Genomic DNA, 18921 nt, shown 5'->3' with positions numbered 1-18921 from the left:
GGGTGGGGGCGTGTTAGTGGCCGCGGCGCTCTGCCGGACGTCGAGTGCGCGGCTGCGGGGTAGCAGAGCAGCCGGTCAGCGAGACCCCGCGCGCGGCTCGGGTTTCGGGGCGCTGGAGGAGGCCGCCACGGCCGTGCGGGAGCGGGAGATGTTGGAGCTGAGGCACCGGGGAGGCTGCCCTGGCTCCGGGGGAGCGGCGGCACCGCCACCCCGCGAGGGAGAGGCGGCCGGCGGCGACCACGAAACCGAGAGCACCAGTGACAAAGTAAGTAGAGCCGCGAGAGGCGCACACCTGCGCCCGGGCTGGGTCCTGCTTTGGGCCGGGACACCTGGGAGCAAGGGTGGGGCCCGAGGAATGTGTGGGGAAGCTGCCGAGCTGCTCGCTGCGCCTTCCTCCGGCCTGGCAGAATTTTCTCTTTCCTCAAGTGGGCTTGAGAACCCGGACACCAGAGACGGTGCGTTTCCCAGGGTGACCACGACCGCTGCCCAGGATGGCTGGATGATTCCGCTTGACTCCAATTTAGTTTCTTCCCATTCCAGTTCCCCTTCCTGGCGTCTGAAGCCGACGCTGGAGTTAGCCTGGAACCTGCCACTTTAGGAGCTGCAGATTTCTAGTAGCTGCCACCAAACACCTCTTCTCTCTAGAGAAGTTAGGAAGGACTAAAGTTAAGACGGGCACCTTCATTTTTAACATGTCATTGGATCCTGACGCTGGTGGCTTGGCTTGTTGAGCTCCCCCATCAGCACTGTTTTCGTTTCCTCTGCCCTTTCTGTGTATGATAGATGGGGGGGGGGGGGTGAGTATCATACACGTGACACTATTGTAATCCTCCAGCTTCTTTTGAGTCCCAAGACAGTGCAGCTCTTCTGCTAGTGGATTTCATTTGACCTGATATGGTAATCCATGAGGACTTTTAACTCCCATTCTATTTAAAGGTAGAGAAAGTGTCAAAGCTCAGCTTATTCCATAATATAGTGGTCCAAGTAGAAATTTTGGGAAGACAAAGCATTTTTACGACCTTTTAGGACATTGGGCCAGAGAGTAGATTGCTTCATAAAATCTGTTTATACAATCTCGTTGTATTTTAGAAGCTCAAAACTCTTAAATTATTCTTAGAGGCATTCTTTTTAGAAGCAAGCGTTACAGTTTGAATTACAGAAGTGAAATGGATTGCCCAAGGTCAAATCCGGGGCCTTTTGGAAATGGAAGTGTTTCCTGATACCATTTCTTCTGGTTTGTCCTGTAGTGGAGACTCACTGGCCAGTTCTGATTTGTGGAGGGTTCCACCTGCAACTTGATGTTGATGAACTTGATATAACCCAAGTTAAAAAGCCCTAGTAGGAACATCACAGGATATCTGTCATGAAATAATAAATTTAAGTGATTTTAGGAATGAAACTTTAGAACCAGTGGCATGACAGATCTTTTTATTTTCTACCCTTGATAGCAGGTAGAATAAAATGAGTCTGTGATAGTGCATATGTGTGAAGGAATTACACAGAATGTAACAGTTTCCAGTTACTGAAGGTTGGTGTTACAAAGCTAGAAACAGTGGGCTGAGAATAGTCTTTGTGAAAACTGCCTTGGAAACTAGACCAAAAATAGAATTAATTAGGTTGGGATTTGTTTTGTTTTAGCAGGGGTATAGTTTAGGATCAAGGAAATACCAGCTTCTCCATGTTGACTTCCTTAACCAGCAAAAGCTAACAAGCTTTTAATAAGAGAAAACATGTTCAGGAAGCCATGCATAAAATATCTTCTGAATTAATTTCGTTTCTTAACACCCTAATGTACTTAAAATGGAAACTACTGTGGTTTGATTTGATCATTAGAACTGTTGTCCCTAACTATCTAGGGCTGGGTTACTTTACTGCATACTCATTTATTTATTTATAAACATTGCACTGTTGGTTTTCATTAATACGTACCCGGCTGGATTTTGTTTGAGAGTAGATGTTGCCATATGCAGTCCATTCTGTCAAGATTCCTTAGGCAAGGATGAGCATTTTCAAACTGTCTAAAATATTGCTGCAGTTTTAAAGTTTGTCACAAGGAACTTTTGCTGGGCAAGCCCTGAGACATTGAACTCTATCCTCTATCTGCCCTTTCTTATCAGGGTGTATACTTGAATGCACCTGTCTTTCCAGGTCAAGGCTGTTTTAAAATCAGCTTGCATATCAGAGGCTGGTTAATATTTGGTCCATTTAAATTGTTTTAAGTCCCTTCTCTGTTCAAGTTGAAGTAAAGGCGGAATTCTTGGGGAATTACTGAAGTAGTATTATATTCTGCTGTTACAGTACACTCGTAAGCCATTTATAATGGTGTTGTTAATGTGGCATTCTCATCGTTCAGGACCTAGAGGCATGCTGGGAGAAGGCTCTGTGCTCCAGAGAGTCAGCATGTGAAAAAGTGCGTCTTACCTGCAGGGGGGCGTTTCCAGTTGTTTAATGCTTGGAGTAGTACATGAAAGATGACAAGACTGCCTCCTCAGGACCCTCCCAACAGACACACGCGTTAGATTTATTAGAAATCTAGCAAGGCTGATCGTGAGCATGGAGGGCATAGTTGCATTCTCCATGGGGACAACTGGAAGAGCTAGGGTTGAGCTAGGAATAAAAAGATGCCTGGGACTCACCAGGTGTGTAAGGGTTGGGGCAGGGCATTCTAGGCAAAGGGCATGAGGGAACTGTTTCTTCAGTTAGCGTTGTAGGCGCTGGAAACTGAAAATAGTTTGATGATCCTGGAGCATAAGCTATGTTTGTTTGGGAGGTGTGGCTGGGAACTTGAAAGTCTTGTGAAGGAGGTCAGGCTTTGTTTTATGGACTCTGGGAAGCAACTGGAAAGTTTTTGCAGAGGCATTAGCATGTCACTGTAGCAGCAGCCTAGAGAAAGTGTTGGAAGCGGGAGACACCTGTTGCAAAGAAACCAGATAGGTGTGTATTGCAAATGTCATAGACATGAAATGAGGATCTGGTAGGAGCAGGGAAATAAGGGTTGAGAGAGAATGTATATTTTAGATCTAGATGAGGGTGATCAGAGTTAAGAGTAATACAGGAAGAACCTGCTGGCAGATACACTTTGACCCATAGCTTAAGAGGCTTTAATGGAAGAAGCAAAAATTAGGGCATAGTTTTGCAGATTGGGAATGCATGAGTGAATTGGGTTGGGCAGGGTGATTCAAGGTAGTGATGGAAACCGAAATGAAAGGTTGGGTCTGGAAATGTCAACTTTTGATTAGAATGTAAGAGGGGAGAAAACTGAAAACAGAACCTTGGGGGGTGTTCATGTATAGAGCAGGGTTGTATATGTAGTAAGGGAACCAGGATAATGAGGTCCTGGGGGCTCAAGGAAGGATATCATCAATAATATTTAGGAATGAAGGGGAGGCATAGAACAGGGAGTTTAGCAGAAGATCCTAGAAGCTAGGTTTTAGATTGAAGAATGTGAGAGGTGAAGTACTGGTGGTTATTGTTAGAAAGTGCCAGGGAAGGGGAGTACAGGACAGCAGTTAGAGGGGATGTTCAAATGAAAATCTGCTTTTTCAGGGGCGCTGGATAACTCAGTTCAGTGTCAGACTTGATCTCAGGTCATGATCTCGCAGTTTGTGATTTTGAGTTCCACATCCGGCTGTCTGCTGTCAGCACAGAGCCTGCTTCAGACCCTCTGTCCCCCTGTCTCTGCCCCTCCCCTGCTCATGCTCTCTCTCTCTTAAAAATAAATAAACATGAAGCAATTTTTTAAATTAAAAAACCCGAAAATCTCATTTTTCAAAGGAGGGAAGATAGGTATTTGTATGAAAGAAGTCAAATGAGAATCAAGATACTGATGAGGATGGGTAGGCCCTAGATACAAGGAAACAGATGGGTGTGGAGAATACAGATTAGAATATCCAAGGAAAGGAAAGAAGGAATGGAGGGTGGATGCAAAAACATTTTGAAAAGCAGAAGAGAGTAGATCGAAGTGTTTGATGCTTTCTCTTTTCTCAGTAAAGTAGGGTTTGAGAACCATATAGCTTCAAGGGATTTTAGAAACAATTTAGTTCAACCTAATATATATATGTATATGTATTATATGATATAATATACATCATAAACTTGCTCTAGAGTGTGGTTGCTATTGCCCAGAATGACCTAGAGCAAGCAGCTGAACTGGAACTAACTGGATGTCCTTTCTGACTAGGACCTGTTTGGAGTGTTACTTTAGAGAGTATGATATGAAATGACCAAGAGGCAACCAATAGAATTACCACTCAGTGAAGATTCAGTTGAGGGGCCCCTGGGTGATCCAGTTGGTTAAGTGTCCAACTTTGGCTCAGGTCATGATCTCGAGGTTGGTGAATTGGAGCCCTGCATGGGGCTCTGTGCTGACAGTTCCCTGGAGCTTGTTTTGGATTCTGTGTCTCCCTCTCTCTCTGCTCCTGCTTTTCTTGCACTCTGTCTCTTTATCTCTCTCAAAAATAAACAAACATATAAAAATTTTTCCATAAAAAAGTGATTCAGTTGAACTAAAATAACACAAATTTGTTGTGTACCAAATTAGCATAGTTCTTAACTTAGTAACAGTAATAGTCATAATAGTTGATACTTTCGAGTGGTTTAGAGTTCATGGAGTACTTTTACATTATTGAGGAGGAAGACTTTTCTCTGACTTTCAGGGTCCTTCTAGCGGGACTAAGAATGAAATTGACATAAAACAGATTAATAGGAGGGGCACCTGGGTGGCTCAGTTAAGTGTCTGACTTTGGCTCAGGTCATGATCTCGTAGTTCATGGGTTTGTGCCCCATATTCCTCTCTGTGCTGATAGTGCGTAATCATCTTAGGAGTCACTCTCCCTCTTTGTCTCTGTCCCTCCCCTGCTTGCATGCTAACCCTCTCACTCAAAATAAATAAATAAATAAATAAATAAAACTTAAAAAAAAAGAGTAATGGGAGAAAATAAAATTTATTTTTGTATGTACAGGGAATCAAGACAGACATGGAAATTTCAAAGATAGGCAACATGAGGTATATGTGGTATGTAAGGAGAAGGGGTACGTAAGGAGAAAGGGGAGTAGGGATCTGGAATTTCAGAGGGAATAAGTACTACAAGAGGATGAAAAAAAGCAATGTTGGTAAACGGGTGTTTGCTGAGCCTCTGAGAAACCTGGTACATGGAGGACTTTGATCAAACAGACATAGTAGGTTCCTCCCCATCATACCTTGTGTATAGTGTAATGTAGTTACCTGTGGTGATAGCTCTCTACCGGGAGCAGATCCTCTATCTAAATGCTTTTTAGGCAGTTAGAGGGGGAAGGGGAAGGTAAAGAGCTTTTTCTGAATCTGCTGGGTTTTGATTGCCTTTAATTCATAATAATCTACATGCTAAAAGTGGCTCATCTTGGAGCTGTCTGCTCTTGGCCCCTATAACATCTTACTTTACTTGCTCCTCAGAACGACTATATGTTTTACAGTAGCCCCCATTCAATAGCTGAGAATAAGAAAGGGACTAGGTGTGATTTCAGCCTGGGAATGCCAAACGAATGAGCACATCATCGAGGCTAGATTGAGGTTGCTGACCACATGTTAGGGTAGGCAGGGAAGTGGACTGAAGGCGAGAGTGGGTTACTGAAGCTCTGGATGGATTGAGAGGGTTTGAGCAGTTGAAGATAAGCTAAGACATGACTTCCTGGACCAAAAGTGGGAGAGAAGGGGTGCACATGGAAGCCATGACTAGTGAAGAGGGGCACATGTGGAATAGTGGGCTGGGGGACAAGGTGGGGCTGATACTTTGATACAGATTTTGGTTTGTGAGATTGAGGGTGAAACAATCTGGTCAGTTAATTTGTGTCCTTCCCTTTTTCAGATGCGTGTAGTTTCTTTCATAAATAACTACAGTATTTTTTTAAACAAATTTTTAGTTTTGGAACTTGTGTTTCTACAAATTCATCATTTTGCCACACTTCATAATGGATCTGTCTTGGGATAACCTGTAGGTATAATAATTTAAATCTAGGCCATTAATAATTAGATCTAGACATTTAGAATACTGTTGAGACTGATACTTCCCAATTGTTGATAAATTATTAGTCGGTATTACTACCTAAATAATTTTCCATGATTCTTTTGTCAATTACAGCATATTCGTTTTATTTAACATTTTTTGAATGCAGACTTCCCATATAACGAATTGATAAGACAAAGGTGAGTTTATGGCTTCCTGCGTTGAGGGAGAACAGTACCTGAACAGAGCTTTGGCAGTCTTGGCATGGGAAAGGTGAGGTTGGGTTTTAGTGAGAATTGGAAGTTTGCTTAATGCAGGTTTTTTTAATGCAAGGACTTTTTTGGGATTGAGTAAAGATCACAGAGAACAGTTTGCGGTTGGTGGCAGTAGCCACACAAAGATTTTAAGGCAAGAGTTCGAAGAATGTTAGACGGAAACTTATTTGTTGATGCTTCCCATTAAAGAGTTAATGTGTCTTTCCGAAGGTCTTTTGGTGAACAGTGAACTATAGATCCAGCGGCCAGGTATAGTAAAGTTACACTAATGTAGACAGTCACATTTTTAAAGTTGTGTTAATCTAGGCAGTAAACTATGTAGAGGCCAGGGTGGGTAGTTTCTTCTCATGCCTTTAAATGATGTGTTCTATTATTTTTGGGACATCCTATATGAGTTTTTACTTGTTGTTTGTGATCTTGACTTTGAACACTTTATTTTCTTAATGTTTTGAGAAGTTTTACCGTAGGACGTCCTCAGCTGTATCAGGCTTTGGATGTGTACTGCAGTGGACTTTCTGAGGCACGATATTTTGTTTGTCATAGATGTCCTAGGGAAACATGGCACGATTTAAAGTAATACTTTGGAAAATGATCTCATATAGAAAAATTATGATGTATACCTGTAAAGTATGATTATCCTTGATGTTTATATATATGCATTTCAGACTTTCCCCTGTTCCTTCATGGACAGTACAGCTAAACAAGGTTTTCTCCTGCTTGTTTTTCTTTAACTGTTTTGTGGTTGGGAATGTCTTTTGAAAAAAAAATACAGGTTGATTTAATACAAGGAAAATCTGTCATTTAAGAATTTGTATACAGATGTGTTTCTTGAGGCTTGGCTTTTTTCTGTTCATTTAGTAAATACTTGTTGAGTGCCTGTTTGAGGTTCTGATTAAATGTCATCTTTTTTTGTGGCTCTTTGTACCTTTGAGAAAAGGGGTGAGGCCAGGATTTGTCGTTGCTCAACAAGTAATTGTAGAATATACTGATTTCTTGGACTGTGGACCTCAACTGTATGGAATAAAGGTAATAAAATAATTTATAGTTTGGAAAATACTCACTTGAACATAATGCCAATTTCAATCTCTTAACAATTGTGCAGACAAGGGAAATACCCTTAGTTTATACCTGAGAAAACCTAAATTCCTTTTCCAAGGTCACACAGTGTTAAGAGCTGGGATTTACCTGGAATTTTCTGACTAAAATAATATAAAGGAGAAATTAGGTATGTGGTCCTAACCTTAAAAATTAATTAAAATATTTACTTAGGAACTTTTTTTTTACTCTTACTACTTTCTGTGATTTTTGAACTAATTTGGATTTCTGAATTTGGTTAGAACCTTTTAGCTCGAAACCTATAATTCTCTGATTTTAAGCACCTGGATTTAACTCACACAAAATAGTTTTTAGTGTTTTCTCACCTATTTTGTGATTGATTGGGAGAGGAAATAATTTGTTTTTATTTTATAGCTGTTTGCACTTTGATTCATTTAGTTGGGAAATGTTTCAGAACATATTTAATGGGAATGACATCACATTTTGAAGTGACTCCAGGAAAGGAACTAATTTCATTAGTGACCAGTTAGTTATTGGTCACATGCCGAATTTAGTTAATTTTATAAGTGTTACTAGTTTTCTTATTCACGGGGAAAGGTTAAAGTTATTTTTCATGTCCTGTCATTGATTGTTTAAGACTCAGAACTATCAACATTGTAAGCTTTCTTTTAAATATAAAATTGAAGTGCACAGAAAGGGAGAAACAAGAGTCCAGTCCAACGTGAGGAGCTCCTACCTACAGAAATTTCAAGTTCCTTTTTGCTAACGTGGTGGTTAGGAAAACGGTTCCCTTATTTGCCAGGATTCATGGCCAGCAATTTAAGAACTTTATGATAAGGTTGATGAAACCACTTTGACGACTTCATCTGTCTGGCCCAGGTGGGACGGAACCTTGGCAGTTACGATTGGGCTCAATGTCACGTTTCTATTCCACTCAGTTTATTTGAAAACAGTGTGGTGCTGTGGGGCCGAAAATGTTTATTAAGCCTGCCTGGGGCTTAACATTTTACCTCAAAATCCAAAAATCCAGATCCGGAAAAAGAAATTAGACCCCTGCCTCTTTCGAGGTTTTGGTTTTTATTTTCTTTTCACGCACTTACTGTGTGTGTACATGAACTGTTTCTGTGTTGTGTTTGAAAAACTCTGGGACACCATTTACGCAGGGCTTAATGTAGATTGTGTCCCCTGGAATTCTGCAGGTGGTGGTACTACTTATAAAATTGTTTTAATAGATATAGAATTGGTACAAAAGTATCGTGATACAAGGAACCCCTTAGGCACCTAGCTAATCAGACCTTGAATTTTATATTCAAGATTTCCTTCTCTTGATAGGTTTATAAGGTATTTGTATCCCCAAAGAGTGTATTGTTTAGTTTTGAATTTTTTCCTAGCTTTTTATCATAAAAGTTTCTAATAATGTAGAAAAGTTAAGTGGCTAGTATGGGGATCATCTGTACACTCACCGCTTAGATTTAAAAATTGTTAAGCTTTTGACAGATTTGCTTTATCTTGCCATATATGCATATATTTTGGTAATGAACCATTTGAAAATAAATTGCAGACCTCATGGCCCTTCTCTCCTAATATTAAATCATGCATCTCTTAAAGACATTCTCCTTTGTAGCCACAATACCATTATCAAATCTAAAAATTTAATAAATTTTCTTGTCTAGAAGCAATTCATATTTTCCCTTTTGCTGCCAAAATGTCTATTAGAGATTCCCCTCTAACTTCCTGTCTTAAACCAGGATCCAGTCAAAGTGTACATATTGCAGAAAACATCCAAGGACAGGTTTAATCACTCTTAGTGCATATACTTGTTCTTCCCTCCAAATGGCAAGAAGAGCTATAAGCATTATTTCTCTTAGCCTTGGAAGAGTGATGTCCCCTTGGAGAGCCCAGCACTACTGTGATCTCAGATAAAATGCAAATTTGTGGTGACAGTAATATTTCACATTTGAATAAAACTCTTCAAATTTCTAAGTTATTTTGTATCATCCCTTGGATTTTATCTTCAAGGATCTTTATTCCTAATTTGGAATTTAACACATATAACTGAAACCATAATGCCTAGTACAACTTTAATGTATAATAGCACCGGGTATCATGGGGTGGGGGGAAATCAGAATAAGTAAAAAATTTAGCAAACACTTAAAACAGGCCTGGAAATTAGATCAGATTTGAATATTGTAGATAGCATTTCAGGATTGGCAAAAAATAGAGCAAGAGTACTGCAGATTGGGAGAATTCGTTTGATTCCATTTGGAGATAGAAATGACTGGTCACCATTTACTCAGGTCACACTCACTGGGCTCCTGGTTGCAGCCATGGCCATCGTGGGCAGTCTCTCATGGGCAAACCAGAAACCTACCTACGTGTCAGTGACAGAGACAGGCTGCTCGAGGGACCTGCGGGAGCTGCACAGCTGCGCTGAGGGGCTCTGAATTTATTTGTTGATTGCTGCCCTGCCAAATCACCACAGGTCTACTCTCTTCCAGTTTTGGACATCAGAAGTTCAAAATGTGTCTCCCTGGGTCAAAACTGAGGCATTGGAAGGACTGTGTTGTTCCTTCTGGAGGCTCTAGGGGAAAATCTGTTTCCCTGTGTTTTTTAGTTTCTAGAGGCTGCCTTGGCTCATGGTCTCCTCCTCTGTCTTCAAAGTCAGCATCACTGAGACCTCTGTCATCACATCTCTGACTCTCCTCTCTTGCTTTGAAGGACCCTTGTGATTATATTAAAGATTAAAGGTTAATCTCCCCATCTCAAGTTCAGCTGATTAGTGAATTTAATTCCATCTGTTCCTTTAATTCACCTTTGCACTGTGACATAATTACCGGTTCCTCAAGACATGGACATATTTGGGTACCCTTGTTAGACTTTTGATAGGCTTCCTGAAGAAAGGTTTCCTAGAAGTGATATCAAAGATGAGACCTTTGGGATAGACACGAGCCAGCAAAGCCAGGCTCAGAGGAGAAAGCATGTTATAAGACTTAAAATGTCATGAGGAGGGGTAATTGGGTGGCTCAATTGGTTAAGCATCTGACTTCGGCTCAGGTCATGATCTCCTGGTTCGTGAGTTTGAGCCCCATGTCGGGCTCTGTGCTAACAGCTCAGAGCCTGCTTCAGATTCTTTGTCTTCCTTCTCTCTCTGCTCTTCCCCTGCTCACGCTCTGTCTCTCTCTCTCTCAAAATAAATAAACAGTAAAAAATTATAAAAAAAGAAAACCTTTCTAAAAATAAAAAAAAGACATGTCGATAGGGCTGTTTATCTAGGCATGCAGGAAGTTCAGTTCTGCAGAGCATGAAGTGGCAGGGTGGGCCACTTACTGGAGAGTAAGAGGATGTTGGATCTGAGCAGTGGGAAGATTTGCCTTTTACTAAGGCATTTTGTGAGCTGCTGATGCACATTGGGTTTCTCCTGATCCCAGCATTGGGACCCACTAAATAGTGTAATGCCTAATCAGAATAGTATGGTTGTGCATTGGAGCATATAAACACCTCTTTCTTTCAGTGGGGGACTAGAACAGGGTTGCAAAGATTTGGAGGATAAATCTTTTCCTTTTCAATTGAAATTTGGAAAAGGCAAAGAGGCTTTGTCAGTCATAAGTGCAGGATAGGACCATAGAGCTGATCACTGAGATAATCAGATTTTTATCTGTAGAATATAAAATTAAGTCCTTTGTTCATCTTCATCACAGAGGTCTTGAAGACCCCTGTACCCCACTCTTAGTTCACAGTACTGCGGACTCACTATGAAATAAATCCTTTTCATCTCCCGCCCAAGCATAGATAGAGGCAGTTTTGTCCTCTGTTCACTTCTTGTCCTGGGAGAAATAAAAGGAAATCCGTGTGTTTATGGACACAATGGAGGAACAGAGAGAAAATGCTGAAATAGGGACTATAACCTAATGTTTCAAGTAAGAACTGTTGAGCTTCAAGATTTTTAAAAGTCCTCCTCCTTTTAGGCACAGAGCTGTGTGTCACTTGAGGGTTTCCCTTTGCTTGGTTGCAGTTTTAATACTGAACTATTATAGGGCAGCATGAACCTCAAGGGACTGATAGACCCTCACTGTCTGACTCACCTTGTTAGGGTATCTGATTGGAAGCTTTGAGTGATTTAATATATTATCCTTTGCTGAATCCTAAACTGCTGCCTACTTACCTTCATTAGTGTAGAGATTTTGGAACCATGATCTTGAGTAGACTGGAGCCCATTCTCTTGTGCTTGTCTTTTCAGTACCCCATGTTGGGAAGTCCCTCAGTTCTCTTTCCCTGACTGCTGGTTCACCTGTGCTCCTCAGGAGTCACCATGATCTCTAAGTGACATACACTAAGTCATGCCGACACTGCAACATTTTGTAAGTTTTGACATGTGCATATATCTGTGAATTCATCACTATGAACAAGATTATAAACATATCCATCACCACCAAAAGTTTGCTTCTGTGCTTTTGTGATTCCCCCATCATCTCCAGATAACCAGATTACCTGCTTGCCAGCACTACAGATGAGTTTGTATTTTCTACGATTTTTATAGGGGCACCTGGGCGGCTCAGTCAGTTGGGCGTCTCACTTAGGCTCAGGTCATGATCTCATGGTCTTTGGGTGTGAGCTCTGCATTTGGGTCTGTGCTGACAGCTCAGAGCCTGGAGCCTGCTTCAGATTCTGTGTCTCCCTCTCTCTCTGCCCCTCCCCTGCTTTTGCTCTGTCTCTCTCATGCTCTCAAAAATAAACATTAAAAAACTTTTTAAATAAAAAAATAAAGTTTTATATAAACGGCATTCTATACTTATGTGTATGCATATGAACGTATATATGTACATTTTTATCTGGCTCTTCCTAGTGTAATTATTTTGGTAGTCACCCATATTATTACTGAGTAGTATTCTTTTGTATGATATAGCCCAACCTGTTCTTTCCCCTGTTGGACATTTGAGTTATTTCCAGTTTGGAAATATTACAGATCAAGCTGCTGTGAACATTTGATGACAGCCTTTCCGAGGATGTATACTTTCATTCATTCCTCTTGGGCAAATACCTAGGAGTGGAATGACTGCATCATATGTTTGATGGATATTTAACTTCTTAAGAAACTGCGAAACTATTTTACAAAGCGGCTTTACCATTTTACATTCTTGCCAGCAGTACATGAGAGTTTCAGTTTCTCCATATCTTCTCTGTCAGTTGGTGTTTTATTTTTAACTTAGCAATGCTCATAGATGCATAATAGTATCATATGTGGTTTTGACTTGCATTTCCCAATAACTAATGATGTTGAACATGTTTCATGCTTATTTGTCATCTGTGTATTGCCTTTGGAGCATTGACTGTTCAGATGTTTTGCCCATGTATTTTGAGTGGATTTTTTTAAATTAAATTTTGAATTCTTTATATTTTGGATGCAAGACTCTTACTAGGTAATATGATTTGCAAATATCTTTTTCTAGTCTGTGGCTTGTTTTCTTGTTTACATAATAGTGTCTTTTGAAAGGCAGAAAGTCTTAATTTGATGAAGTTCTACTTATCAGTTTTATCCTTTATAGATCACATTTTGTTGTCATATCTAAGAAATATTTGCCTGACCCAAGTATTCAAAGATATGTACATTTTATAATTTTATGTAAATGTCTGTGATCTATTTTGAATTAATTTTTATAAATGGTATGAGATATAAACCAAAGTTCTTGCTGTTCCCTTTTTTAACGTATGGATATCCAGTTGTTTTAGCATTATGTATTGAATTACCTTTCAACTTTGTTGAAAATCAGTTGACCATATGTGTGGACTTATTTTTGGACTTCTTATTGTGTTCCATTGATCATTTTTTCTTTTATTCCTGTATCACAGCTTGATTACAGCTTTATAATAACTCTTAAAGTAAGTCCTTCAACTTTGTTCTTTTTCCATGCTGCTTAGGCTCTTCTAGGTCCTTTGCCTTTTCATGTAAATCTTAGAATCATCCTGTACTTGTCAACAACAACAAAAAAATGCCTATTGAGATGTTAATTGGGATTGCATTGAATCTGTAGATCAACTTGAGGGAATATTATCCTTTTAATTTCCTTTCTGCATGGTTTTAAATCCAAGGTATATTGCTTAGAGCTGTGTAAATGAGGGCACTTAACCTTTTGGAGCCTGAATTCTTTCACCTAGAAAATGGAAATGATTATTTACCTACCTCTTTGGTAATGTGAGGGCTAAATAAGCCAATATTTTTAAAGTGCTTTTGCTCTAATTTTCTAAATAGACTTTTATTGTAGGAATTGGATTTACAGGATAATAAACTTATTTCTTTGACTTTTAGTCATCATTTCCCAGACATGTTTTCATTAATGTTTAATATTTGGAAAATAGTAGTTCTTCATAGTCAGAAGCCTTCATTTTATGTAAATAAGTGCAATGAGGTCTCAAGCAAGGTAACTTAGCCAAAACTACTCAACTAGCAAGAACAGATGAGAACTTATTTTAATCTTAAATGTTACCATGAGTTGACAGACTGAATTCATTTAACACATATTTATGTAGTGTTTTTAATAAAAGCCAGCCACTGGGCAAGTTCCTTTGCTGGCCTCTTGGGATTTGAGAGTGAGGCCAGTGAATGGTATTTCCTCTTTTCACAAAGCCTGTGGACTACTGGAAAACAAAGACAAGCAAACAAGTAGTTTTAATGTAAACTAATATGTAAAAATTAGAGGAACTGTGGAAGCACAGTTGAAGAGCAGCTAACCTGGAGCTGGAGGTCAGGGAAGATGTTTTCAAAGGATATAATCAGGAAGTTGAGGTCACAGGATGAGGGGACAGTAGCTAGATTAAAGATGGGAACTGGGATGAGAACAAGAGAGAAAGTGCGCAGTTCGTACTTTGTACATAGAACAAACCTCTGCATTCAAGGGAGTGTGGCCCTGTGAAAACTGGGTAGTCATCAGAGAGGGGCTGGAAGAGCAGGGACTCATCGTGGAGAACAGGAAAAGTGATGCTAAGTAGTTTGCTGGAGGCTTCAGGCTGTAGAGGGGTAAGATCAGATTTGCAATTTAGGAAGATTCTTTTTATGTTGAAAATGAATTTGAGAGGCAGGATGGTGGGCAAGGGGATGAGCCATATAAGAGCGGATGATGTTCAGCAAGGACAGAATCGTGGATGAGGATGGAGATGGGGAAAGGTCGGTGACAGGTTTGCTGCTCCTCACTGAAGAGGTTTCTGTTAAAGGAGATGCAGGTGTTGAGTTGATAGCCAAGTTTCAAACCTAAGTTAATCGGTGGTGGTGTCTTTGCCTGAGTGGGCAATATACAAAGGAGCAGCAGTTTGGTGTGGAAAAGATAGTTCAACTTGTTTATGTTGAATTTTAGGCAACTCACCTGGAAATGGCATGTTGGAAGCTAGAGATGCAGGTCTGGGGAATCATGAGTTCATAGAGAGGCAAGCTAGGAGTGTGCAAGGGATCATTTGGTAGGTGGTGGGAGAGAACAGGGCCCAAGATGAAAAGGCATAAGATGAGAAGAATCTCCTAATTTGGATTTCTTAAACATTTTAAGTATCTTCATTCAGCGTGCATAATACTTCTTGGCTATAGATGATCATTAAGTACTACTTTCTTCCTTCCTGTGATCTCCAGTCACACTCTTTTCCCCAACTAGTTCTGGTATTTTCATAACAGAGGATCCAGAATAGAAATGCAAAAACACAAAAGAGTCTCTGCTATTTACTGTAATATTTGAGTTATATAGCTCTAAAATTGTCATTATTTTGGAATTATCTTTCATTCTTTAGTTATTAGAATGGAATTGAAGAAGCCTAGTTAAATCTTAAGTGTTTCATTTTTTGTTTCTCTAAGGTATGTAAAATAGAAATCAGAAGCTTAAATAATAAAAATAAAAGCAGGGAACGATCTTGAGGTTGTGTGGTGGGGAGAGGAGTGTTGTGGCACATGACCATTATTGCCAAGTAGACTTTGAGGTGGCTTGCTGAGAGCTTTAGTATTTGGAAGAACACAGTTTGAGTTCAGGTCCAATGCTTTTATTTTATGAGGAAACCAAAGGCTGAGGTATTTTTTAAATTTTTTAATGTTTTAAATTTATTTTTGAGACAGAGACTGAGCATGAGGAGAGGAGGGGCAGAGAGAGATGGAGAAACAGAATCCGAAGCAGGCTCTAGGCACAGAGCCCGCTGTGGGGCTTGAAGTCATAAACCACAAGGTCATGACCTGAGCCAAAGTCAGCTGCTTAACCAACTGAGCCACCCAGGCACCTCCAGAAGCTGAGTTCCTTAACCAAAGGGTCGGGGGATTTGCCTTTCATCACAGTAATAGAGTAGAGATGAAATCAGTACTGGCAACTTCTGATTCCTAGTCTAGTGGTGTTTTGGCAACATGGCGATGTTGCCTTAGGGAGCCAAGTCCATTAATCACCATCTCTACCACCACTCACCATGCCTACAATACTCTGGGTTATTTAAGTTTAAAAAGGTTAGCAGGGAAATGGCAAATAAAAGTGATGTGTTCTATCTTTCTAGATGTCAAGGACCTGCTGGCATATCAGACTGGCAGCAGGCGCCCCGACATTTTCAGGGCCTGTTCTGTCTGGTGGTTTATATTCGTCAACATCTCTCTCTGTTTAAGCTGCTTTGAGGACAGCTGACTCAGTGTTGCATTCGGAATTCGGCATGTCTATTTCATTTGTTATTTTTGGTATAATGACACATTTAATTTAATAATTGTTTAATAAGAAAGTTATAGTTAGTAAACAAAAGTTATTATTGCTTTATGAAAACTGGGGAAATATTCCCCTGAGGCTAAAATTTTATTTGGTAAGCTACTTAATGAGGAATTGGAAGACTTGATTCAATCATAATAATAGCTTACTGCTTTGACTCTACTAAATCCTTGGCATTATAGTAAATGCTTCCATTTTGTGGATGAAAAAACCAGTAAAAGGGGTGATGACATTTACCAAAACTTTGTTGCTAATGGGCTGAGTTGGGTTTGAGATTCTGAAACATTCTGAATTCCTAGGCACTCTTCATTCCTAGGATCTCTTCTGGCCCAAGATTCTGCTCAGTGCTCTTTTTTGCTTGTATTCACCTGTAAATATTCCCTTTCCTCCATCCCAGTTCAGCATCATTGCCTCAGTTTCCCTGTCTGTAAACCACTCTCCCAAAGCACATGTATGTGTAGCACTCCTTACTCAAGGTTGCTGGGGGTGGAGGGTGGCGGGTGTAGGAGAGGGGAGGACATAGGAGTGAAATCACATTACAGCTGAATGAACAACTTTAAAACAACGTTAGGCAGATCTGTTCTTAATATTCCTTGGCCACTCTATCCCTGGAAATTCCACAGTAATCCCCTTGGTGTAAAGGCTACAGCATATACACACAGCTCTTTATAAAGTTATATACAAGCTTTATAAAAAATACTGTCATCAAAGAAAATGCTTTTGATCATAGTTTACATATCAGTAAAACAGAGATTATAGTATCTGTTTGTCCTGCTTCGTGAGATTGTCTCTTGAGGATCTAATAAAAATGAGGGAAGTGAAAATGGCCTAAGCATATATATATAAATGCTGTGCCAGTGTAAGATACTGCTTTTGTTATTGATGCTTTGATTGTGATCAAATAAAAAAGAAACTGTGCAGTTGATCAGAATCTATGTGGAATTAACATGTTCTCTCTTTTCAGTAGCAAAACAACAAACATTTGACTCTTGTTGGTAAGTTTCTGATTTAGATGATATGGGAGCTTCTGTTGTGTCTTTTGGTTAAATTAATCCTTTATATTGTTAGATTTTAGCAAAGATAATCTTTCTAACAGGAAGTCCAACAGTGCTTGGTTATTCAAGATAAATTAATAGTTCTTTCTTTGTTTCAAGTTATGTAACTGAGATTTGACACACTGAGCAATAAGTGTATTGGCAAGCATGTACTTTTTTTCCTTTTTCAATATTACAAAGTGATTTTACTTTTTCTTAATTTTAGGAAACAGATATTGATGATAGATATGGAGATTTGGATTCCAGAACAGATTCTGATATTCCAGAAATTCCACCATCCTCAGATAGAACCCCTGAGATCCTCAAGAAAGCTCTGTCTGGTTTATCTTCAAGGTATGATTAGATGGAAGATGACTGTCATGGGTGCTTAGGAGAAGTTGTGAGGTTATGCTGGTTGATGTAATAAATCTCACTTTTTCACAGTTTTGGAGCTGTGAAAAGAGAGGCTTCTACTTTTTCACCAAATGTGTGGCCTGCTACTAAATGCTTGATGTATATTCTTTCATTTAATCCTTACAGTCTTGTGAAGTATGAGAAAACCAAATCTCAGAGGTTAACTGGTAACGGTTACAGAGCCTAGTAACTCTTGTCCTAGTTTGTCAGATTGCTCAAGTTACTGATCCATTGACCACATCAGGTAGCCTTTCCTGGCATTGCAACGTCTAATAAAGAAAATTCCATATCCTCTGTTCCCTGCTTTTTAAATGCCAGACATAAATAGGTCATTCTTTTTCTTTTAAATTATTGCCCCAAACTCCGCAAAAGTTTTAGCATTTTATGTTTGCTATAATTTTTAATGTTTGAGTACTACCAAGATCCAGCAGCTTTTATATTGCCCTCCATTGTATACTTTAGTAATATGAATTATAAAATTTATAAGAGCAAAATAAATATAAGCTTTTTCCAGATTAATGTATGAAATCTTAAATATTGGTATAGAACATTTATATGTATCCTAATGTTATTTAGATATATGACTATGACACACAGTAAAAAATCTATTTTACACCACATCCCAAGAGACGCAGAAATGTATATTTTAACTGTTGCAAAAATGTTATAAAACAATTCTTGCTATTACTGTGTGTGATACCAACTGATTTATTTTGATACTGTTCTGTATTAAGGAACAAAAATGCTGGAGGTGACTTACTGAGTTGTTTTAGTACTTGTAGGTCATAACTAAAAACACTGGTTAGTCATATAATAAATGTAATATAAGTTTTTCTGTTTTTAATTTCTAGGAGATAACCATATTAGAATAAATTGGTTCAAACAGAAACTCTCATATTTTTTTTAACTAATAGAACAACGTTTTGCTGTCCATTACTGAAAACATGATCATTATTTTTATAGTTCTTGATCCTGGTTTTTCTCACCTCATTCACAGATGTACATTTGGTTTAAAATCTTATCAGGTCTATTTCAAACCTAAAATTAAAAAACATTTTTTTAACCTTTATTTATTTTTGAGAGACCGAGAGAGAGCACGAGCAGGGGAGGGTCAGAGACAGAGGGAGACACAGAATCCAAAGCAGACTCCAGGCTCTGAGCTGTTAGCACTGAGCCCGATGCAGGGCTCAAACCCACGAACCATGAGATCATGACTTGAGCCGAAGTCAGACGCTTAACTGACTGAGCCACCCAGGCGCCTGTGAAAGTTTTTATACTGATGTTACGTAAGAATGATGCTGGGGGGCCTGGGTGGCTCAGTCGTATTGAGCATCTGACTCTTGATTTCAGCTCAGGTCATGTTACCAGGGTTTTTGGATTGATACCCATGCCTGCACTGAGCATGGAGCCTGCTTAAGTGTCATATTCTCTCTCTCCCTCTCTACCCCCCCTG

General features: G+C 39.5%; 1 protein-coding gene across 1 annotated transcript in view; it reads left to right on the top strand.

The window, feature by feature from the left end:
* Window positions 1-6: 6 nt before the first annotated feature.
* CDS1 (CDP-diacylglycerol synthase 1) overlaps window positions 7-18921 on the top strand; it is an 86313-nt gene continuing 67398 nt past the window's right edge. Inside the window, exons 1-2 of the mRNA XM_029943760.1 lie at window positions 7-265; window positions 17281-17408. Coding sequence (XP_029799620.1) covers window positions 149-265; window positions 17281-17408 — 245 coding nt within the window. The 5' untranslated portion in view covers window positions 7-148. The remainder of the gene's footprint in view (window positions 266-17280; window positions 17409-18921) is intronic.

This window comes from Suricata suricatta, chromosome 1 (genome assembly GCF_006229205.1).
Source record: "Suricata suricatta isolate VVHF042 chromosome 1, meerkat_22Aug2017_6uvM2_HiC, whole genome shotgun sequence".
In the NCBI taxonomy this organism is placed as follows: domain Eukaryota; kingdom Metazoa; phylum Chordata; class Mammalia; order Carnivora; family Herpestidae; genus Suricata; species Suricata suricatta.
Note: the sequence above shows the minus strand (reverse complement) of the source record. Positions and strands in the feature narration are given on the sequence as shown.